The sequence below is a fragment of the Eumetopias jubatus genome, unplaced genomic scaffold (assembly GCF_037043125.1).
Source record: "Eumetopias jubatus isolate StellerSeaLion01/CBP00866 unplaced genomic scaffold, mEumJub1_p1.0 scaffold_8, whole genome shotgun sequence".
Classification (NCBI taxonomy): Eukaryota; Metazoa; Chordata; class Mammalia; order Carnivora; family Otariidae; genus Eumetopias; species Eumetopias jubatus.
Genome location: NW_028274814.1, coordinates 135,113,777 through 135,136,497, shown reverse-complemented (window position 1 = coordinate 135,136,497; position 22,721 = coordinate 135,113,777). Strand labels below are relative to the sequence as shown.

General features: G+C 54.9%; 1 protein-coding gene across 1 annotated transcript in view; it reads right to left on the bottom strand.

Annotated features, from left to right (window-relative positions):
• Window positions 1-251: 251 nt before the first annotated feature.
• The window catches only part of ACO2 (aconitase 2), a 55,589-nt gene continuing 33,119 nt past the window's right edge, over window positions 252-22,721 (bottom strand). Inside the window, exons 3-18 of the mRNA XM_028115369.2 lie at window positions 18,349-18,607; window positions 14,841-14,933; window positions 10,941-11,099; window positions 10,562-10,712; window positions 9,256-9,360; window positions 8,195-8,286; window positions 7,043-7,148; window positions 5,746-5,903; window positions 5,452-5,525; window positions 4,853-4,964; window positions 3,857-3,979; window positions 3,521-3,676; window positions 2,404-2,595; window positions 1,831-1,963; window positions 1,162-1,283; window positions 252-755 (exon numbers count right to left, since the gene is read on the bottom strand). Of these exons, the coding sequence (XP_027971170.1) occupies window positions 618-755; window positions 1,162-1,283; window positions 1,831-1,963; window positions 2,404-2,595; window positions 3,521-3,676; window positions 3,857-3,979; window positions 4,853-4,964; window positions 5,452-5,525; window positions 5,746-5,903; window positions 7,043-7,148; window positions 8,195-8,286; window positions 9,256-9,360; window positions 10,562-10,712; window positions 10,941-11,099; window positions 14,841-14,933; window positions 18,349-18,607 (2,173 nt within the window). The 3' untranslated portion in view covers window positions 252-617. The remainder of the gene's footprint in view (window positions 756-1,161; window positions 1,284-1,830; window positions 1,964-2,403; window positions 2,596-3,520; window positions 3,677-3,856; window positions 3,980-4,852; window positions 4,965-5,451; window positions 5,526-5,745; window positions 5,904-7,042; window positions 7,149-8,194; window positions 8,287-9,255; window positions 9,361-10,561; window positions 10,713-10,940; window positions 11,100-14,840; window positions 14,934-18,348; window positions 18,608-22,721) is intronic.

Here is a 22,721-nt window from a genome sequence, read left to right as displayed (position 1 = left end):
GCGGATAAGTCCATGACCAGGGGAAGGACACAAGGGGGGCCATGCGGATGCTGGGGAGCGGGGAGGGGAGGCTGGCCCAGGGGGCAGGAAGGTGGGACTAAGAAGTGGGAAAGCGGCCTTCCCACTTGAACTTCCTGGCAGTGGCAGGTCTGCTGTGGCGTGGCCAGTGGGGGCCTCTGCCGACTGGCCACAGCGACCCACCCTGCGCCCTGGAGTCGGTAACGGTACGGATACCACCACTCACACACAGGGACAGTCACTGAGTTTGGATTCTTAATTTTCCTTGTAAGAGCAAAAGTTTCTTTAAAATCTTTGAGCCACCAGTGAAATGAGGCAGGAGAAAAACTTTAGACGGGAGTCTTGTCATCAAAAATAAATAGCTGAATGGAGTTGCTCAAGATCTCAATCAGACTAAACATGGGAAGGCAGGGGGGGCTGGAACATTCTTTTAAGAACCCCCCCGCCCCCAACCGTGGGTCACTCAGGCTGAGCACACCGTCTTGGAGCAGGAAGCCGTGGCTGGATCGGGGTGGATCCAGTTCTGATGACGTGTGGACTGCACTGGGGACCCCGGAGTCGGGTCCAAGGAGCAGGCGGGCAGGGTGCAGAGCCCGACCTTAATGCTGCTGCAGTTCCTTCATTCTGTTCAGAGCACTGCCGGCACGGAACCACTCGATCTGGGTCTCGTTGAAGGTGTGGTTCAGGAGGATGGTCTCCTGGGTCCCGTTGGGGTGCTTGATGATGCATTTCAGGGGCTGTTGAGAGTAGGGGGAAGTGGAGTGGGTCTTAGGAACACGGCCCTGGATTCTGGTGCAGGATCAGGGAGGTGGGGTGCACGCAAGGTGAACCTCGGGCCAGCAGGCAAACCAAGCTCTAGGCCAGGTCCTGGCTTGGGTGGCCCCAGTAAGACCTGGATGGCATGACTCCCAGGGACAAGAGGGTCCTGCTCTGCATGGGCTGTTGGCCTGAGTGCCAAGCCTGCCCTGATGCGTGGGCCTGAGCTGGCTCCACCCTTGTCTCTGGGAAGGCACTTCCTTCCCTCCGACGCGGGTGCCATGAGAGTTTAAGGGCCCCTGCAGCTGAAACAAAGACTCATGGGAGGAGAAGGAGGGGAAGCAAGGTGGCTGTCCCCGACCTGCCCTCCCTCCCTGGCCCCCTGACCTTGCCAGGAGCAAAATCTTTCAGGCCCTGGATGGTCAGCTTGTCCACGGGGTGAATCTTATTGTAGTCGGCTGGGTCAGCGAAGGTGAGGGGCAGCAAGCCCTGCTTCTTCAGGTTGGTTTCTAGAAGGCAGAGAGCATAGGGTCATTCCATAGCACGCAGGGCCAGTCCCCCCCCCCGCCCCCCCCGCTTCTCTGCACAGGGAGCCTCACCAGCCTAAGAGCTTCCTTTTCTAAGCCCAGCGAAGGCTCTGGGAGAGGCACCCTGGTCCTGCCATCTGGAGACAACTCTGAGCAGAACTAAAAGGACCAGGGTGGCTATACTCCCAATGACAGGGTCCCTTCTGCCTGAGCCTACGTCAGCGTGCTGGTTTGGGTCTGCACTGGCCTTCCTGACAGACATACACAATCAGAACATCCCCTGACCACGTGCCCTGGATTTCTGCTGCTTAGGTCTGCAAGTTTGGAAGCAAGTTCCCATCTTGGGAAGCAGTGGGCCTTGGACCCACCGCAACTCAGAAGGGGCAGAGACTGGTGGAAAACGGGAGCTGTGGACACGGTGTGGAAACCAGTCGCGTGGCTCCAGGCCTGACTCCACCACCGGCAGGGCAGGTGACCGTGGGCTGCCAGGGAGGGGAAGCGGATGTGGCGCGACCTGACTCCACCTTACCATGGATCCTGGCAAAGCTCTTGGTGATGATGGCTCGGCCCCCGAGGTGGCGAGGCTCCAGTGCTGCGTGCTCCCGGCTCGAGCCCTCCCCGTAATTCTCATCTCCGATCACTACCCACCGGATGCCGTGTTTCTGTCAGACAAATGAGGCGGCCATGAGGGAGAGGACGCTGGCCCCCTGCCTGCTGGCCCTGGGCTTCCTGAGATTCACAGGTCAGGGGGCCGGAGAGGCCCCTCCCTATCTGCTCCCCAGGGGCTGAGAAATCAGAGGTCAATCAGGCCCCAATCAGGCCCTGAGGGGACGGAGGTGATCAGACACGGGCCCTAACTCTCTGCAAGGGGCAGGGGGAGGTGCCACCTACCCATCCGTACTCAGGACAGAGGCAGGTGTTGGGGGAAGGCCAGTGTGGGATCGGAGCAGAGCCCAGAGCAGGGGTATGTGGTGAGGGTGACACAGGACTGCCCCTGTGGCACCAGGGCATCCTTCAACTGCAGAGCTATTGGTGTGGGCTCCTGGGGGGGGAGCACCCCTTCCCTGCATCCCTGCCCCCGCCCCCACTGACCGGGACCCACCTTGTAGTAGCGGGCAGTATCAGGGACAGGACCAAACTCCTGGGTGACGGCATTGCGCACGGAGTTGGCCTTGCCGTTTTCGATGTTGATGGCGCCAATGAGCAGGTTATTGGAGATGTTGTCCAGGTGCCCACGGAACTTGAGCCAGGGGCCCGCAGCCGAGATGTGGTCGGTGGTACACTTCCCTTTGACCTTGGGTGGGTGAGAAGAGAGGACAGAGATCAGGGCATGGCGCGGGAGAGCTGGACGAAGGGAGAAGCCCTCTAGAGGCTGGCAGCAGGCCCAGCACCTGCAACCCAGGAAGGGTGACAAAGGCAGCAGGTCTGGCTTTGGACACACAGTCTGCCACCGTGGCCTTGCTATACTTTGACAAGGGCTCAGGCCAGACCGTCCCTGACCCCTTGAAGGGCCTGGGCTGCTCGGTGACTTGTCCGGGACAGGACACCCACAGGCAGGTCTGCTCACTCACCCTTCTGACCTAGGCCCCCAGGCAAGTGATGCCCAGGCAGGAAGACCAGCCACAGACCTCATGCTGGACCCAGAGGAGCCCAAGGACGTGTCCTGATTGGCTGGTCACCAGTTTTATCGATCATGTGGGCTTAATACCGACTGCCACTGCCTGAGGACCTTTAGTAAACAGCAAAAATTCATGCCTGACATGGGTCTGAGGCCTCTGGCCACACCACAGAGGCTTGTGTCCGCTCGACTCCCAGACACAGGCCAGACCAACCGATGCCCCCAACTGCGGGAGCAGAGAACTCTGTGGCTTCTGGAGCCTGTGTGGTCAAGCCAGAGGCGTGGAGACCTGGTGCCCTTCTGGCCTTTCCTGTGCTGCACCCACGGCCCGTGGCCACTGCAGGTGGCCCTCACCAGCTGCCGCTGATGGCTGAGCACCCCAGACACAGCTGGCCAGATCCAGCTCGGCCTGGCATGGGGCGGGGGAGAAAGGGACACTGGGCCGTGGAGGCCCTGGTTCCTCTGCAGCCGGACCTCCCTGCCGGCCCCCGCCCCGACCTTCCCCACCGGCGCCCCGGGGAGAGCACGTGGTTCCACAGCCCTTCCTGCTGCTGAGAGCAGGGCCTGGGCAGGCCGGGGCTGTTCTCCCCCTGCCGCTGACCTTGATGAGGATTTGCAGGTCCTCCAGGTCTTTGCCGTCCCACTTGTCAAAAGGCTCCAGGAGCTGCAGGCGTTGGCTGGTGGGGCTCACATCTACCCGCTGCCCACTACTGTCCTTGGGAGGGTGCTGGTAGGTGTCCTGCCCAGGGTCGAACTCCTGCAGGAGGAGGTCGGGACATGCTGGGTGCCAAGTCCTCCGTCCCCATGAGCACAGGCTCCTGTAGAAGGCCCCTCTCCCCCCGTGCACGGAGCTGCCTCATTCTCTCTCCCAGTGCCATCCTGCCTGCCCAGGAAGGGCAGGGTCTTAGCCCCATGGAGAGCGGCAGGGCCTGCTCACCGCTCGGGGAAGCTCGTCTGCATCTGGAGCCTCCAGCTTGAATTTCTTGCCATCCTTGCCTGTCAGGAAGTCAGTCTCTGGGTTGAAGTTGAGGGTGCCAGCAATGGCCAGGGCTGTGACAATCTGGAATGGAGGTGGCCCACTGCTGGTTAGCACCAAACACCACTCCCATCCCCCACCCTAGCAGGAGCCCAGATGGAAACGGGGAATGGAGCCCAGGTACATCTAAGTTCTCCACACACAAGTCCTCCCGACAGAGGCCAGAGCTGCAAGAACGTCTCTGGGGGTGCAGGTCACGGGCATGCGCTGGGGCCCTTGCACAGAAACGCCACTGCGACAAAAATGTTCCCAAATGGGCGGCTGAAGACATGGAAGGAAGGCGCCACCTCTTCAGTCACTTTTGTTGGCTAAAAGTATTTCTGGAATACTCATTTAAAGTCAAGAAACAAGAGCGTGTAACCCTTTATCTCGGGGTTGAGCTCAAGCCCTGCATGGCGTGTAGAGATTACTTAAAATCTTTTATATAAAAAATAAGGCAAGAAAGACTGGCCGTGTGCTGCCAATGGCCGAGGCCGAATAGCCACTCTGCCCTGGAGCATTTGGCACATCAGCGTTCCTAGTCAGAGGCCGCCTTCCTGGAGGAGACAGTGCATGCACTTTCCTGTAATCCTGACAGGAGCCTGGGGCACAGAGAAGGACAGTGACTTGGCCAAGGCCATACAACTGGGTAGAGGCAGGGCTGCCCTTTGTCCTGGGCAGGGATTCCAAGCTCCAGCTTGTGACCATAACTGTGGCCAACAAGCCCCTCAGGCTCCTGGGCCATGAGGGGGCCAGGCAGGGAGCAGAGGGAGCGTGACACTTGAAGCCTGTGGCTCTTGGTTTCCACCCAGACAGCCCCTTGCTCTATGATGCCAACCCTCCCCTCAGCAGCCCCATGAGGTCAGATGCCCGGCCCCAGAGGCAGTCCCGGGCCACGGCCTGGCCGGGCAGGCTCACCTCCGGGGATGTAACAAAGGCATGGGTCTCAGGGTTCGCGTCATTGCGGCCTGTGAAGTTCCTGTTGTAGGAGGTGACGATTGTGTTCTTCTCCCCCTTCTTGATGTCCTTTCTGCCAGGCCAGAGGAGACAGGGTTAAGCGTGTCTGTCCTTGTCACCAAGCCCGTCCTGCCTGGCTTATGACAGAGGAGTGGGAAACAGAAAGACCCTGAAACAGCCACCTCCTCCCTGGGACTCACGCATACAGAGCGGGAGGGACCCTGGGAGAGCCCAGAGGTTTGCCTGGACCACACGTAAGGCAGGCAAGAGCCCAGACCAAGGCCTGACTTTCCCGACCTTGGGCCACTGCCTCCATTCACACCGCTCCCTCAGAGCCCCTGGCTGCATCTGGCTTCAGCCAGGTGTCCACTCCTTCCTCTTTACTTTCAGCCCAACTTTCCAGTCCTTCCTAGAAAAGTCTTCTAGTGTGCAGTAGCCCCTGAAGCTAGAGAGGCCTGGGGCTGAGTCTCTTCTCTCCACCCAGTGACACTTCCCCTCAACATGTGGGGCTCCGGACCCCAGAACACAACAGGCTGTCCTATCAGAGGTGCGCCTCTCACCTGTCCCACTGGCCAATGCAGGGGCCACAGGCATTGGCCAGGACGATGCCACCCACTTCCCTTAGGATTTGTGCCTGCAGAGAGGAGGACACGGAAAGGTCAGGGGCAGGCTGGTGGCTGATGGGCAAGGGTGGGTCAGCAGCCTGAGTGATGAAGAGCCATTCTGGAACCCTGGGGCAGCTGCAGGGGAACCTGTAGCCGCCCCAGCTGACAAGGCTGTGGCTTGTCCTGCCCGAAGCCACGTTGCTCGGTGGCGGGGAGGGGAAGCCAGGGGCAGGGCGTATGGGCACTCACATAGCCGTCCCGCTCAATGGTGGCACGGATCTGCTCGGAGCCCGGTGTGATGGTGAACTGGGACTTGCACTTGAGTCCACGGGCCAGTGCCTGCTTGGCCACGGCCGCCGAACGCCCCATGTCCTCGTAGCTAGAGTTGGTGCAGCTGCCGATCAGACCTGGTGCGTTGTGGGTGGTGGGGCCAGGGGTCAGGACCAGAGGTCTCCACCTGACCTCAACTATCCAGACCTGGTCAGGAGTTCGCCAACCGTGCCGGGCCTGGGGCTGTTCTTAACGGAGACGAGCTGGAAGCAATCCAACTGTCTGCCGCCACAGGACAGGCTGCTCCACGGCCCGGCCTTCCAGGGGAAGGTGACGTGGCCAGTGAGGTTAGTCAGAGGGCTCACTCCAGGACACGAACAGTGACCATGGCTGGATCGGGGCTTTTAGGAGATAAAGTTTCTTCTTTCATACTTTTGAGTATTCTCTCCTTCTTTAATTGCTTTATCATCAGGGAGAAAAAATTATTTTTTAAAAGTCTACGATAGTTATTCAAAAAGTCAATAAAGACTGGATGACATATTACTGACAGACCTTAAGACATTCTTCACTCAGCAGTTCAGCAATCTGCTTCTGATGAAACCACCGTTTTTTTACATTTGCTTCAACGGCTGAGGGAGAACACATGGCACTGTTTTACGCCAGACACTGTGTTAACTCACCGCCCCTCCAACATTTACAGGTAAACACAGTATCACCCTTGTTTTCCAGACAGGGAACCAAGGCACAGGTAGGTAATGTAACTTGCTCAGGGTCACCTAGCTCTGTAGTACCCAAGCCAGATTCAAGCCGAGGCCACCTGGCTTTGTGGTTCACGTTCCAGTCACACTGTCCGGTGACGGGCCAGTCATAATGACATGCCAGTGTGTCCGTACATGCAAAGCATGTGAATGGAAATCAAGCGACAGGGTTGGGCTGATGAAACGTTTGTAAAACAGAAGTAGACACATGTCAATATGTACACGTACGCAGAAAGAACCCCTCCAGGAGCTCCTTGAGCTGGTTTCTGGTTAAGGGTTCAGATGAGTTTTTAAAATTCACCTGTTTGTGAATATTCGCTACAATGAGCATGTATTTCTTTTTGGTATTACCAAAAAAACTAATTTTTTAAAAAAGCCATAAAGAAGAAACAAACTATTTCAGAAAGTGCCTGGTACCTGTAGGAAGTGCCCATGGTGAGCGCCGGCAGGCGTCTGCAGCCCTGGGCAGGCCTCCTGGTCCCGCAGCCTGTGAAGCCGACAGGGTGGAAGGTACTCACCCACTCTGATGTCCAGAGGCCATCCTTCCTTCTCTGCCACGGCACCGACATCTGCCACAGGGTGAGCCAGGTCAGGGGTGAAGGGCCCATTGATGTGTGGCTTCAGCTGAAAAAACAAAAGGGAGAGAACAAATCGTAGTGTGGAAATCTTAGACTGTTCTCCAGAGGCTGCGTGGCTCCCACTCCCCCAGGTCCTTACAGAGGACCCAGGAGGCTGACTTCTAGCTCAAACCCAGGAAACACCCGAGCGGTGGGCTCTGTACACGCACCAGCTCCAGGATCCCTCCAACCCTGTGAGGCTCATATTATCTCCACTGTGCAGATGAAGAAGATGGCATGCCTTGCTCAAGGTCACAGAGTAGGAGATGGCAAGAGCATGGAAGAAATGAAGGAAGTCAGCATCATGAGTCCATTGTCTCCTACACTGTGATGCTCTGTAATCAATCTTATGACAAAAACAGACTTAAAGTCAGGTGCTTTGTCTGTGATAATACTTACCAATAAATGCAAAGCACTTAGCAAAGCGCCTGCACACGGCTCTCAATACATGTGCCCAAATATTACTACATGAATTAGCGCATTCAGGTCCCATGGCCACCTGAGATTTTACATATGATAAAATGAGGCCAAAAGAGGTTGAGGAACTTGCTCAAGGTCACAGGCTTCAGTTGGCAGGGTCAGGAATTAGGATTTGAATTCATGAAGACTGTCTTCAGGGCCTAAACCTTCAACCAGTCTACTCGGCTGCTTCCTTTCCTCCAGCCTGCCTATCCTCCAGCCATCCAAACACTCACTCTGGTCTGTAGGTCTCAGGGTGCCAAACGCTCCCCATGCTCCAGGGTCTCCATGCAACACGACTGGGAATCTTGGGCCATGACCTCTGAACTCAGATAACAAAGCAAACTCCAGGGCAAAGTCTTGGCTTCTGCTAACACCAAGGTGGAGGCAAACTGAGCCAGCTTCTGAATCACCAGCCACAGCTGCCTCTCCCACCCAACTGCAGCCTGATTTGGGCAGCAGTTTGCAGGGGCACTGGGGAACCAAAGGCCCAATTACCCTGCTGGGTGTGCAGGCAGGGCCCCCTAGGAGTCCCCAGATGGGGCCTGAACTCCCCACCGTCAGAAATTCCTTGGACCCAACTGCCTTCCTCACCTCATTGAGGTTGATTTCAATCAGCTGGTCATAATGGCAGCCAGGGTCAGGTACCAAGTGATCCTTATATTCATCAGCTAGTTTGGCAATTTCTGAAACCAATAAGGGAGGGAGATTAAAGCACGTGGGACAGAACCTGGTTATGAGACCGACCAACCGACCGACCGACCGACCGACCGACCATCCATCCATCCATCCATCCACTTGAGCCAGTTCCCTGAAGAAATGATGAAAACAGCACAGGACACAGTCCCTGCCCTCAAGGAGCACACAATCTAATGAAGGAGCTATCAATGAACTGGAAGTTACAACATGATACGAGACACAGGAACACGGGGACACAGAAGTAACAACTGAGATTCAGAGTCAGGGAAGGCTTCCTGGAAATGAGAAGCACTGAATTTTGAAGGAGAAGCTACCTGATAATGAAAGAGAGGGACGGGACAGCCAGGTAGGACTCCAGGTGTTCAGCTTTTGGAAGCAACTGGACAAGCTCTCCCCATGACCCCTGGCTTCTGGTTCCACCAACCATCCTTGCTCACCTCCCTTTGGAGGCTCCAATGATCCCTCCCACAGGCCCTATTTCTTCCTCTGAGCTTCAAAGAAGCCAAGCTAGAACCTCAGGAAAACTGTGGGGGAGGCTGAGGAAGTGGTTCTGGTTCCAAATGTTTTCCTCCTACTGGGCAGGAATCATAAACAGAGGCAGATTCATGTCATTTCCAGAGCTTCCTGTAGGGGGCACCAGGGACCAGACCAAAAAGACCCTGGACTTGGCCATCCTTTCAGGTAGAACTAAATTCCAGTCTCAAGGCAGAGGTATCTCAGATGCCAGGCCCTTCGAGAAGCTGGTGGAGCTGCAGACACTCTACTCAGAAACAGTAACACACACGCGCGCGCGTGCGTGCACAACTTTTCACACCGCTGTGGGGGCTTCTCAGGGCCTCTGAAGCCAGACTGGAAACACGAGATTAAAGACCCCTGCCCTGAAGGGAAAGGTTTAGCTCCGGGGTCTCCATGCAACACGACTGTGCTGCCGTTCCCCCCTGGCCCTGCCGGCTCACCCTCCCGGCCTGTTTTGCTCAGGTACTTCTTCATCCTGTGGTTGTAAGGGAACACTGACGTGGTGGCTCCGATTTCTGCGCCCATGTTGCAGATTGTTGCCATGCCTGTAGAGAAACAGAGCCTGTGAAGCGGGCAGAGCAGCTGGGCATGGGTCCCACACACCTGCTGGGTGTGCACACACATATTCACCCTGGGGAGCTGGTGTCCTTCCCTCCCTCACGCACACAGCCATCCTGTGGCAGCAGACAGACTCATCCCTCGTGGCCCAGGGTTAAAACCAGGGCCCGCAGACAGAACACAAGATTCAGCCCCTCCCAGCCAGGTTCCACTTCTGGGCCTGGCAGTGCCGCCTGACTGACCAGACGGCCATCATGTACTGAAGGCTGACCCGGCCAGACGGCCCAGCTGTTACTGTGGCCATTTTGCAGGTGAGCGAACTGGCTCAGAGAGGTCCGAGGTCATGCCACAGAGCAAATGCAGGTGCTGGCATCGGTATTCAGGTCTAGGTCCACCTGCCTGGTGTCCAGGTCTGCTCTCCTCTCAGCCACCACAGTGGAAATGTTTCTGGGTCTCAGGTTTTCCAGCAATAAGACTGGAAGGACACCCACTATCTGGACCACAGAGCCTCACGCAGCAGCAGTGAGGCTTACAGATGTCCTGACTGCACCAGGACGCTAGTCTCATGGGGTTGCTGGGGCACGGGACTGCTACCCACTCCCAAACTGAGCTGCCCAGTGGCAGTAAGGGCTACCTGTAGGACTGAGCCCCATCTCTGGAGGGGAAAGGGGCCAGCTGAACAGGATCCCTGTGGGGGCTCTGAACCTGGGGAAGTCTGGACTGGACCATCTGGAAGGTTTGTTCCAAGTGTCCCTGCACTCCGGAGCGCCCAGGCATTGAAGCCAGGTCACCTGGAGTGATGAGAAGGGCCTGGCTCCTACTTACTTGGTCTTAGAGCCTAGTAGGTGAGAAGTCTAATTCAAGGGATCTGAGTGAGGCTCCAGGGAAGACGTGGGAAGGGGGCTGCTTTGTGAATGAAGCCCTGGCTCTGACTCCCCGTTCCCACCACCACCTCCATCCTTTCTGGCATTCCATTTCCGGGTCCCCCAAGGCAGCCCAGTGCCATGGCAGCTGAAGTGTACTGAGGGACCTTGACTAGATAATACCCCCCCACCTCTAGGTGTCCATCCAAGTCTCCAAACTGATGGGTTCTCAGGGGAAGGCCATTCACTGCTTCCATGGCTCAATGACAGGCCCCATCAGGCCCTACACAGTCTGCGGGCAATGTCACATGGCCACCCTCCTCACCCGTGCAGGAGATGGAGTCTACACCAGGCCCGTGGTACTCCACAATGGCGCCCGTGCCACCTTTCACGGTGAGGATACCCGCCACCTTTAGGATCACGTCTTTGGGGGAGGTCCAACCGGACAGCGAGCCTGTCAGCTTCACACCAATCACCTGAATAGGTGGAGCGAGACAGCAATTTTAGGCACCATGTGTCATGCTCTAACCAAAAGGGTCCGCCTGCTGGAATTCCCATTCCTGCTTATTTACCACTGCCTCTCTCTTAGAGAGGTCTGAGTCTGAACTATTCCTTCAACCCATCTGGGTCTCACAGGCTCCCATGCCTCCCCGTCAACCACCCCTCTGCAGCCACCACTGAAAGAGCCCTTCCCTATTCCTCACCTTGGGGCACTTCAGCTCCCAGGGGATCCCGGCCATGACATCCACTGCATCAGCACCCCCGACTCCAATGCAGATGCCCCCCAGGCCACCGCCATTGGGGGTGTGGGAATCAGTGCCAATCAGAAGAACCCCAGGGTATGCATAGTTTTCCAGAATGATCTGGAAAAAAAAAAGACCCCAAGATCTTCAGCCTAAAAGCACTCATCAGAGAAGAGAAGTAGGGACCAAAACGGTCTGGCAAAGCTGCTCTCTGGGCCATTCCCAGGCACCCCTCCAGGATAGAGCCTCTCAAAGGTGGCTGGAAGAGAGACAGGAAGCCTGGGCCCCTGACCAGCTCCGACAGTTCTGGACTAGTCTGATTTGGGCTTGCAAGTGCCTCCTCGTGCCCCGGGGTCCGTGTCTGTGGCATGGTACCAAGAACACCTGCACCGCCTTGACCCTAGAATCATGGTGAGAACCAGACGAGCAGAGATACAGGAATGTGTCCTGTGGGAAATGTGACTGCCTACAGGTGCTCCTGACACCTGCTCCCCATCTCACGTGGCCTAGGGCATGGCACATGCCCACTGGGCTTCTCAAGGGGACAATTTCTTCAGGAGCCGGCTCCAGTGTCCGCAAGGAAGCACTGGAGACCCGACAGGAGCACAGGCCCTGGGCTCTTCTGCTGGTGAACTGAAAGCAAGTACAGACAATGCCTCCCCAACCCAAGGCCTGGTAGTAGCTCTGAGAACTGAAATGACTTGCTCATGTAGATGCTGCCTTGCCTCCTCCTCCCCTTTCCTGTTCAAAATGGCTCCTTCATTGAGGGCCTCTTCCCAGCTTGGGAAGGTGCTGGCAGTAAGCATTTCCCCAAAACATCTGATTCCGGAGGTACAGCTATCCCAGAGCAGTCCTGCCCCCCATGCAGGCATCGGAAGCCACAGGATGTTACTGGAAAAGCCCTGGCCAAGGGGCCCTCAGTCTGAGCCCCAGACCCACTGCCTGCTAGTAGGTGTGGGACCTAGGGCAAGTCACTTCACCTTCCAGGCCTATTTCCTCATAGATAGAAACAGCCCTTGGTGCTCACAGTGATAACTCAATGAGATCGTGTGTATTTTTTTTTTTTTTAAAGATTTTATTTTTTGAGAGAGAGACACAGCGAGAGAGGGAACACATGCTGGGGGAGTGGGAGAGGGAGAAGCAGGCTTCCCGCTGAGCAAGGAGCCTGATGCCGGGCTCGATCCCAGGACCCTGAGATCATGACCTGAGCCGAAGGCAGACGCTTAACAACTGAGCCACCCAGGCGCCCCTGAGATCATGTGTATTAAGCTGTAGTCGTGCCTGGGAGACACAGTACTTCTATTTATTCTTTTGTAGCACACACTCAGATGTTGGGAAGGGCAAAGGAGGTCAGAGACGTGAAAGGCTCCATGAATGGTCGGGCCTGCCTCATGGTGGACAGGCTCCATGGAGTACTACAGAAACCCCAGGGCCCCTGCCCTGGGATACACATCTCCCAGCAGACTCAGCAAGGAGTGAGGGGTCTTGCCTCTCAGGACTGTTGGCAGTTAGAAGGGCTGGTTCCTTCCTCAGGAGGGTGACAGCTGGCTGGGAGAAAAGACGAACAGAGAGGAAATCCTAGACAAACAACTGTTGGAAAGGACACTGCTCAACTGTTTCATTTCTCTGGCCTCCTTGCCCCAGCCACAAACCAAAGTTTAAACCTAGTTAATGTAAGGCTCCTCAAGGTTCTGCAAGTCTGACCATGAAGAGCAGACACACAGAATTCAGTGTGGTCTACACAGTGCAGACCACCAACATGGTCCATGTCCAAAAGGAAGGGGTTAGTGCAGACCTAAGGACTGCACAAAGTGTCACAATGAAACTGGCTGTGACAGTGACCTCCTCGGGCAGCTGGATGCGGATGGGGGAGGGGAGGAGAAAGTGTACATTAGCCATTGACCCACACAACACATGTGTACACTGTGGACCTAGTCTCTACCTACCTGGCCCCAGGCCCAGAGCTACAGAGCAATCGGTAAAGTGCAGTCTCTGTCCCCAGAGCGCATGGTCTGGTGCAGAAGGTCCTGGCACATACAGGGGTCATAACGTGAAGGGGTCCCACAGAGAATCACATAAGGGTGCTCTAATGCTGGGCACAAGGGAAGGCAGGGGGCGCCTCACAGAGGTAACCAAAAGGCAGAGAGGTGGAGGAGGAAGGATGTGCCAGGCCTGGGCACAGGACATTCAAAGCAGAGGGAAAGGGGTTAAGGTTTGGTTTCGACATGGTGGGTGAAAGCTGCTGGTGGCCTGACATCAAGGAGGAGAGAAAAATCAAAGCTGCACAGAGATCACATGCTTCATGGGAATTTTCTTTTTTAAGGGAAAAATAGGGGTGCATGGGTGGCTCAACTGGTTAAGTGTCTGCCTTCGGCTCAGGTCATGATCCCAGGGTCCTGGGATGGAGCCTTGTTTCTGGCTCCTTGCTCAGTGGGGAGTCTGCTTCTCCCTCTCCTCCTCTCCCTGCGTGTGTGCATGAGTGCTCTCTCTTGGTCACTCTCAAATAAAGAAATAAAATCTTAAAAAAAATAAAAATAGGGCACCTGGGTGGCTCAGTCGTTAAGTGTCTGCCTTCAGCTAAGGTCATGATCTCAGGGTCCTGGGATTAAACCCCATGTCGGGCTCTGCACTCAGTGTGGCATCTGCTTGAGATTCTCTTCTCCCTCTGCCCCTTCCCTCACACTGTCTAAAATAAGTAAATATTTTAATAAAAAAATTAAAAATAATAAAAATAATAAAATAATAATTTAAAATAAAGGAAAAGATATATCACGCTGTACACTTAGCTGGCAGCCAGGGGCAGCTGTGAGCTACCATCACTCATAGCCCCAAACTTTGGCCCAGGGGCTGCCAAAAAGGCCTGGGTATTTGTAATGGGGTAGAAAGGGAGACCCTTGGATTGGGCTGCTCTTCGCGATGAAGTCCAAAGTTGGATCCACCTGACTCCCTAGCCCTACCGCTGAGAGAGGCTTTCTACACCCTGCAGACAGCTGTGACCTGCCACTCCCAGGCAGTCCCTTCCTGGCAAGGGCAATGGCTCAAAAGGGCAGAGGAGTGATCCGTGGGCTCTGGTTTCGGAGTGGGGCAGTGTTCGAGCCCATGCAGGGTCAGATTACAGCCTGACTCAGCTCATCTTGAGGGCCTGGGACAGAGGTGGGGAGAAGGGTCACCTTGGAAAGGTGTAAAGAGGCAGGTCTCGCACATACAGGATGGATGGCAAATGGACACACAAACCAGTGCACACCCCACAAACTAGTCACCTTGGATGAAATCGAAGTACTTATCTCCCTAGAAACACATGCACACACACTTGCACTTGCAGAGACAAAATCGCCCACCACAAGATCATCCATCCTTCAGGAGACCCCGGAAGAACTCCTGGCTGACAAAGCGACGTGACCTGGGGCACCTCCACCCTACAGAATAAGGGGCCCAAAGGGGTAAGAACCCCTGGTGTGGTGGGAGGCGAGCCTGAAGCCCACGGTGCAGAACACTGACTGCCGGAGGCAAATCCTGCCTCCACCCTCAGCCAGTTGTCCCTGGGCAAGTGGATTAACTTCTTTGTGCCTCAGTTTCTTCATCTGTAAGGCACAAATAATGAAACCACCGACCTCATAGAGTTGTGGTGAACGAGTACATTATCATCTGTCAAGTGCTAAGTCTAGTGCCTGTACACACCCATCAAATGTCAGCTGTCCATGCAACAAGGAATAACACTCGTGGGAAAAAGCCAGACAAAAAAATAATATAACCCCCCTCCACCCTCCTGAGCCTCTGGCCTTCTGCTCCTGTAGGCCAGGAGATGCTCTCTGGTTCCCTAAGGGCCCTTCCCCCAGAAAGGCAGGTCAAGCCCTGCTTTACCTGGTGAATGATTCCAGAGCCAGGCCTCCAGAAGCCCACGCCATACTTGGCACCTGCGGTTGCCAGGAAATTATACACTTCCTGGTTTATGTCCTAGTGAGACAAATCAATAACCAGAGCATTAGTAATACAGTGTGTGTCTGGAACAACCCTTGCTCACCCGCCACCCCTACCCTGCAACTCTGAAATGCTGGCGCTATGGAAACAGGCCCTCTACTGGAGGCCTTCCACAAATAATTCCAAAAGGGCCTGGATGTTGGCCCAGTCTCAGCTGGCTGGCCTAGGGACAAAGGCAAGGGAGCAGAGGCAGCCTCAGTTCTGTGACACCTGGCGAGGGAGTGGGTCTGGCACAAGTCCCTTCTCTATCCTGATCTCAGTTTCCTTATTTGTAGAAGGAACTTGGCTACGTCATCTCTAAGGGTCCCTCTGGCACTCAAGTCCTCAGTCCCGGCCAGCAGTGAGGGGCCCAGCACCACAGGACCGTCTAACTGGGATATGGTGTTGGGGGAAGGGGGCTGTCAAAGGGAAGCAGTGGGATCAAGTGGGTGCTCCAGTGCTGCGGTGACTCACGCAAGGGGCTGTTTCCCCACCTAAGCCTCGGATGCCCCATTTAAGGCAATGCCAGTAATCCTGGCTAACATTCACCGAATGCCCACCGCACTAAACATCCTCACAATCCATCGCACGAAAGAGGGAAGGTACTGTCATCAAGGCCATTTTACGGATACAAAAAACAAAGTCTCAAGAGTGAAATAACTTGCTGGAGATCCCTGAATTAAATCCCAGGGTTTGAAACCAGGCCTGTGCAGCCACATAACTGAAGAGTTACATTCTAATATAAAACAGAGCTTCCTCCCTTATAAGGAAGAGCACATCTAGGAACCCCAGCATCTGGCACGTGTTAGGTGCTCAATATTTGGTAATACAACTGATGGGCCCCAAATGAAAGACTGTCAAATGGACCATGTTCTTAAATGCAGATTTCAGCAACACAACAGGATGGGCTGTGCCCACTCTGCCTGGAATTGGAAGGTGGCTTCCTCAGTGAGCAGGGAAGGCTTCCCAGCACAGGTGATATAAGGTCAGGGTCTATCTGGAAAACATGGTATCTTCTTGGACAGGGGAGACTCCAGTGACAAAAGGGAAGGGACCAGGGCAGACTGCACAGAGTCCCAAAGGAGGAACCAGGCAGTGAGACATGCTGGCCTCTGAGCATGGAAGACCCAAGCTCCAAGGCAGAGGGACTCACACTGCCAGCTCCTTGGCCCTCAATAGCACACCCTCAAGACCACGCAGCCTCCTTCATTTAAACTCCAGACCAACCATGCCTCCTTCGGAGGCCCACTGGGTACCCCCAGGCAAAAGAACAGCACACAAAAAACTGGGGCCCCTGGAGCCGTCTCTCTGATTAATAATTACTAAGACAGCTTTTTCATTCAAATCAGTCACTTATAACATTGGCACCAAGGGCAGGAGGAGCAGCTGTGTGCCTGAGTACGTGTTCTTGTGTATGGGCAAGTGGTGGTGGTGGCGAAGGGGGGCAGGATGGTGCAGCAGAGTCTTGGCCTGAACTCAGCCTAGAGCCTTCTCTGGCTGTGTGACCCTGGATAGGTCACTCTGTCTCTCCGGTCCCCAACCAAAGGGACTCTACAAATACATGTAAATCTGACCATAACCCTCCTCTGCTTAAGCCCTTCAGGGACTCCCAGGATGGTGCCCGTGGCCCTCAAAGCCCCGCCTGTGCCCGCCCCAATCCACCTCACACCACCCTCTCTTCCACGGGCCCCCTTTCAACTGCACAAATGCCTCAAGTTGCTTCCTGCCTTGGGGTTTTTATATATACTGTTCTGCCTGGAATGTTCTTCCTCCAGTTAGTATCAGCTTATCTGTGCTGGTTTCAGCTTACATGTCACATCCTCCTCAAGAGGCTGTCCCTTTCCCCCCCGAGTCTAAATTAGACTTCTTTTCTTGGGGCGCCTGGGTGGCTCAGTTGTTAGGCGTCTGCCTTCGACTCAGGTCATGGTCCCGGGGTCCTGGGATCGAGCCCTGTTTCGGGCTCCCTGCTCAGCGGGAGGCCTGCTTCTCCCTCTCCCACTCCCCCTATTTGTGTTTCTCTCGCTGTGCCTCTCTCAAATAAATAAAATCTTTAAAAATAAAATAAATTAGACTTCTTTTCTTATACTCTCACAGAGTTCTATGTCTCCCGTCATAAGATATAACCGAATCGGCAATTACCTGCTTGTGTGATGGTTTAGTGTCTGTCTCCCTAACAGACTCTAAGATGCACGAAGGCAGGGCCCCCGTCTCGTTCACATCGTATCCCCAGCGTCTAGCACAGTTCCTAGCACATCATTAGTGTTCAATAAACACTGAAATCCTGTGATCCTGTGAATCTCATCTCCAGAAGGTAGATTCTGAACCCATAAAGTAAAGGGAGGGCCAGACCCTGAAGGCAGTGGCCTGCAGCGGGCAGTCATCTGCAGGCCTGGAGAGGACCCTGTTCCTGGCCACGGCCAGCTCCCGGCACCGCAGGGGCCCCTGTAACCTTCCACCCCCGCTGTTGCTAACAGGGAAACCTCTGGCCGGCAGGCTGGGCTCTTTCAGCAGAGTAGAAAAAGAGCTACCTTCAGCCAGGACCCAGACTGACAGGCCAGGGTGGGAAGAGAGGGCTCGAGTGGGAAAACGGAGTGTTTCCCATGGGTTTGAGAGGCTCCGGGAGCTCTGCTGACCCTGGGAGCTGGAGCACTTTCAATGGCAGCCCTGCCAGCATTCAGCTCCTGCCAACAACCCCCCAGGAGGGGGGCCCACTTCCAGCGCAAGGGGTAGAAAGGGTGGAGGTCCAGAGCAGGCGGAGACCCGCTGTGGTCAAGAGCAGGCACACACAAAGGTACCACAAGCAGAGGCTGGGGAAAGGGGCAGGAATCTGATTTCATAAGGAAGGCTGGGAGGAATTCAAGGAAAAAAAAACAATTCCATGTGGCATACACCTGTTTCTACCTCATGAAGCAAACTCCCAGAAGACAGCCCCCCAAGGAGGCCAATCAGTAAGAGACAGCACTCAAGACAGGGGGGCTTCCCTGCACAGGGCCTCAGCTGCTTGGGATTCATGAACAGCAACGCCATCCACCTGCCTCCCTGCTCCCTGCCAGGGTCCCGGGGGTTGGCCGAGAGCACGAATGAGCGCACAGGTGAGGCTGGTAGGTAGGGAGATTTAAGCCATCCTCTTGTACCAGAAGCCGGTCTGCATCATTTTTCTAGCAGAACAGAAAAATGACCACAAAAAAATAACCTTTAAATGTGGGAAGATTAAGGATGATTTGGGGGGTTTTGTTTTGTTTTTAGGCTTTCTCCGTTATCTTTTAACATCCTCACAATAAGCAAATGGTATTTTCAGAGTTAGAAAAGAGCAAAAATGTTTAAAACAAGACTATACCAAAGAGCCTAGCTCAAGGAATCTGCCTCTCGTCCCATGTCACATGCACTGTCCCCGATGCCCCCTTCAGCTCACCTTGGCCCGGCGCAGGTCCTTCTCGCCCCCGAGCTGGGCCTCGATCAGATGGTCGCAGTGGATGGTGGACGGCACGGCCACCTTGGGCAGCCCGCTGCTGATGAACTGCAGCATGGCCATCTGGGCCGTGGCGTCCTGCATGGCCACGCGGTCAGGCCGCAGCCGCAGGTATGTCTTGCCTCGCTCAATCTCCTGTTTGGCTGGGTCATCCAGGTGTCCATATACAATCTTCTCTGAGAGGGTCAGAGGCCGGTTCAATCTGCAGGGAGAGGGAGGGGTACGGGCTGCACGATCCCCCTGCCCACCCACAGCCACGCCCTCTCTGTTCCACAGCAACAGAGTGGGACAGTGGGCAGGGACAAGGGTGCCTGCTGCCTGCGCTCCATGAGGGTGGGCACGAATCAGTCTTGCTCGCTGCGGTCCTTCCGGCACACGGCACTCACCAGGTGCTCCAAATTACTCGATGAATAAGTGACAACATCCCAAGAGGTCGACGGGGTAGTTTTTTTCTAAAGGATACCTGCTTTTCCAGCATACTGACCACTATTATCTGATGAGTAGCTATTACATGTACATCTCACTATTCAATCCTCATTGTAAACTTGTCATTTCTTTTTAAAGATTTTATTTATTAATTTGAGAGAGAGAGAATGAGAGACAGAGAGCACGAGAGGGAAGAGGATCAGAGGGAGAAGGAGACTCCCTGCTGAGCAGGGAGCCCGATGTGGGACTCGACCCCGGGACTCCAGGATCATTTAATCAAACAAGCAAGAGGGAAGGGAGACTCAGCACAGTGGTGGTAATAGCTCAAGCTCACAGCCAGAGTCTTGCTTTGGATCCTCTAATTCTCTCTGTCCACAGCCACCTCCCCTGTGCCCTCAGCCCCAGTAAGACACAGGGGATCCCACCAGCATGCCCCTCACCCAACCTGCCCTGCCCACCACCCACAATCCTCTGGTGCTCACACTGTTGTGCTAAAGCCTTTCCCATTAGCCCTACTTGCTCTCACCCCATTCAGACAGGCATGGCTGTCAGCTCTCAAGAACAGAAACCGAGTCACCGCGTCCAGCCCCTCACTAGACCCTCCTCCTAGAACCCCTCTCCCTGCACGTCCCACCCCTCCCTTCCTCGTCAGGGCCAAAGGAGCAGTCCAAACCTGGCTCTTGGGGAGGTGCAGCCCCTGCCAGGCTTTGGTGGCCTCTTCACCAGCTGCCCGCCCCCCCACCAGCAGACTGTGCTTGGGGCAGGACCCTCAGCCACCCACCTTGAGGCTCCCTGCTGCCGCCCACCCAACCTGGCTGCCCTGCGCCACCCAGCAGGCTCCCCTCCGCCTGCCCCAGCAGCACTGGCTGGACCTCACACTCGCCTCCCAAACCTGAGGCCTCCTGGGAAGGGGTGCAGTTCACTCACACCCTACAAGCCAGGAAAGAAAAACAGTATCAAACGAAGGAGTCAGAGGCTCTGGGTTTCGACCTGACCCTACTACTGATCCCAGTGTGTAACCAGGCCAGCCACCGCTTGCTCGTCTCAGGGAGCTCGCCACCCCATCTCTCAAGTCCGGTGCTTGGACAGGAACGAGAGGAGAGTTGGGACTTATGTGGCACTTGTTTTTAAACAGCTTTAGTGAGGTGTCATTGGCACGCCATAAACTATGCGTATTTAAAATACACAATTTGTTAGTCTTGATGTACGTATACACCTGTGAACTCATCCCTGCAATCAAGATAATGAACACACCCATGAGCCCCAAAAGTTTTCGTGTGGCCCTCTGTCATCCCCCCCTCCTGTCCCCATCTCCCAAGCAGAGTGACCTGCCTTCTATCACCACAGATTCATTTCCTCGCAGCACGTCCTTTTAGCTCAGCATGGCTCTAAGCGCTTTAATGTACGCGAGCCACCAGCTCCTCAAGACAAGGATGAGGAGCCTGAAGCACCGCGAGGTGAAGGAACCCACCTCGGGTCACGAGCCAGCGAGGGGCGGAGCCAGAACGCAAGGAGCCGAGCAGTGTGGCTCAGCCGTCCCTCCGGAACACCCGGAAGCTAGAACTGGGCCCAGGCTCTGGGAAGTGCCTGATTACTCATTCTCAGGGCCGTCACCACTAGGACTCTGCTGGGAAAGCAGAGAAACTCCCTTTCGACAGCCCGGGTTCCGGCCCCCCACTCCCACGCTGATCTAATCCCGAAAGCAGGAGCGGCCTAAGGAGCTGGCTCGGTGGACAGCAGCAGAGCACTGGCAACTCTGAAGAGCTCTACAGTTCTGCTGTCATGAGAACCTCGAATAAAAATAGCACTGGCCTGAGGGACAGCCTGCCCCCTTTAATGGCAGCATCTGCAAGGCTGGTGTACGGGCAGTGACTCACTGCACAGAGCACAGCCCCTCTTTCCCAGCCCCAGGGGAGACAAAAAATAGCACATGGGCTTTAAAACCAAAGACCTTGACAGCAAATGCCTGAAGTTGTACAAAAAAGCCTGACAATGACAAAAGCCTAAGGACAAGTTCAGCGCCACATTTCCTTAAGGATTAACTAGGGATGGCAAAATGGGTCCTCTGTGTCCGTCTGTCCTTCTGCTTTACGGGATGATAGAGACCTAGTTTCCCACGAACAGAACTGGGCCCCTTCTGTCATGAACACAAGGTGAAGGAAGAGTCCCTCTGCAGGTCCCCTGGCCTTCTACAACATTCTTACATTTTCATCCACTAATCTGTTTTGAATAGCCTCACTTCTAACCAGTTCCCAGGGTGATGCTGGTGCTGCTGACTCATAGACCACATTTTGAGGAGTAAGGCCTACACCAACTGAATCAGAATTGGGGCCCAGGTGATGGTAGTTCTAAAAGTTTCTGAGGTGGGGCGCTGGGCTGGCTCCATTGGTGGAGTGTGTGACTCCTGATCTCGGGGCTGTGAGTTCGAGCCCCATGTTAGTTGGGAGAAATTACTTAAAATCTTTTGGGGCACCTGGGTGGCTCAGTCAGTTAAGCGTCTGACTCCTGGTTTCGGCTCAGGTCATGATCTCAGAGTCTTGAGGTCCAGCCACACATCGAGTCCCCAGCTCAGGACAGAATCTGCTTGAGATTCCCCCTCCCTCCTTCCCCCTCTGCTCCTCCCCCTGCTCATGCATGTGCTCTCTCTAAAAATAAAATAAATAAAATCTTTAAAAAAAATAAAATCTTTTACAAATAAATCAATAAGAGCTTCCAAGGTGGGACGCCTGGGTGGTTCAATCGGTTAAGCATCTGCCTCCGGCTCAGGTCATGATCTCGGGGTTCTGCGAGCCCCACAGCTTCCCCCTCCCCCTCTCCCCACCCCATGCTATCTCTCTCACTCTCTCAAATAAATAAAACCTTAAAAAAAAAAAAGCTTCTAAGGTGATTCCAACACGCAGCCTAGACGAAACCCACACAAAAATGCCAGAACAAACAGTGGGAGGCAATGGAGCCAGACAGACCTGGCTTGTGTTTGGGTCCAACCACTCAACAGATGTATGACCTCAGACTGGGTATTTCCCCAATCTGACACTTGATTTCCTTATCTGCAAAATGGGAAGGCAGATATAGTAACAACCTCTAGGGGTTGTTGAGAAGAAAAGAAAATGTACGTGAAGTGCCTAGAACTGGACACTCAGGCAGCTACTATTATTACAGGCATCCTCGATGAACATTCATCAGTTCTTACTATAATTAGGTGATGCCAGGCTGGAGGCTGCTGGAGATACAGACTATGATAGTCCCTCCCTCTCAAAACTGCAGCGAGGATACCAGTAAAGAGGAAGCCAAGTGGCAGCTGAGAGGGAGTGTGGGATGGGGGCTAGAGCACTGGATGAGGGCAGGGAAACAAGGTCCCACTACTTGCTCACTGTATGACCTTGGGCAAGTTGCTTCTCCACCTGAGCCTATTCCTTGGCTATAAATGGGTCTACTCATATTTATTCTCTCCTACTCCCAGGGTCACGGTCACCAGGTGGGCAAGTGCCCAGTTCTGTCTATAGTCATTCGCGCTCTGGGGGCAGTGCTGGTTGCTATGTACTACCAGCCCACCCCTCCCCATCCTCCTGTGGCATCACATACATCCTTCCGGTGCCAGCATCTAGCCCAGGACCTGGGACACAGGACAGCAATGCAAAAATGGCCACCATCTTACCAAATGAGGAAAGAGAGGCCCAAAGAAAAAGATATGCTCAAGATCCCACCTGAGCTTTCTTCTGGAGCCTGAGCTCTCCTCTAGGCCTACCCACTGCAGAGGAAATACAAATTCTAGCCTTTGGGCCTGGTGGATCCCAGGGGGCTGGCTCAGGGTCGGCAGTCTGTCCTGGAAAGGGTTGTTGGGAGGTTCAGGCCACAGCACCAAAGAGTGTCTGAGACCTTCCTGATGGCCC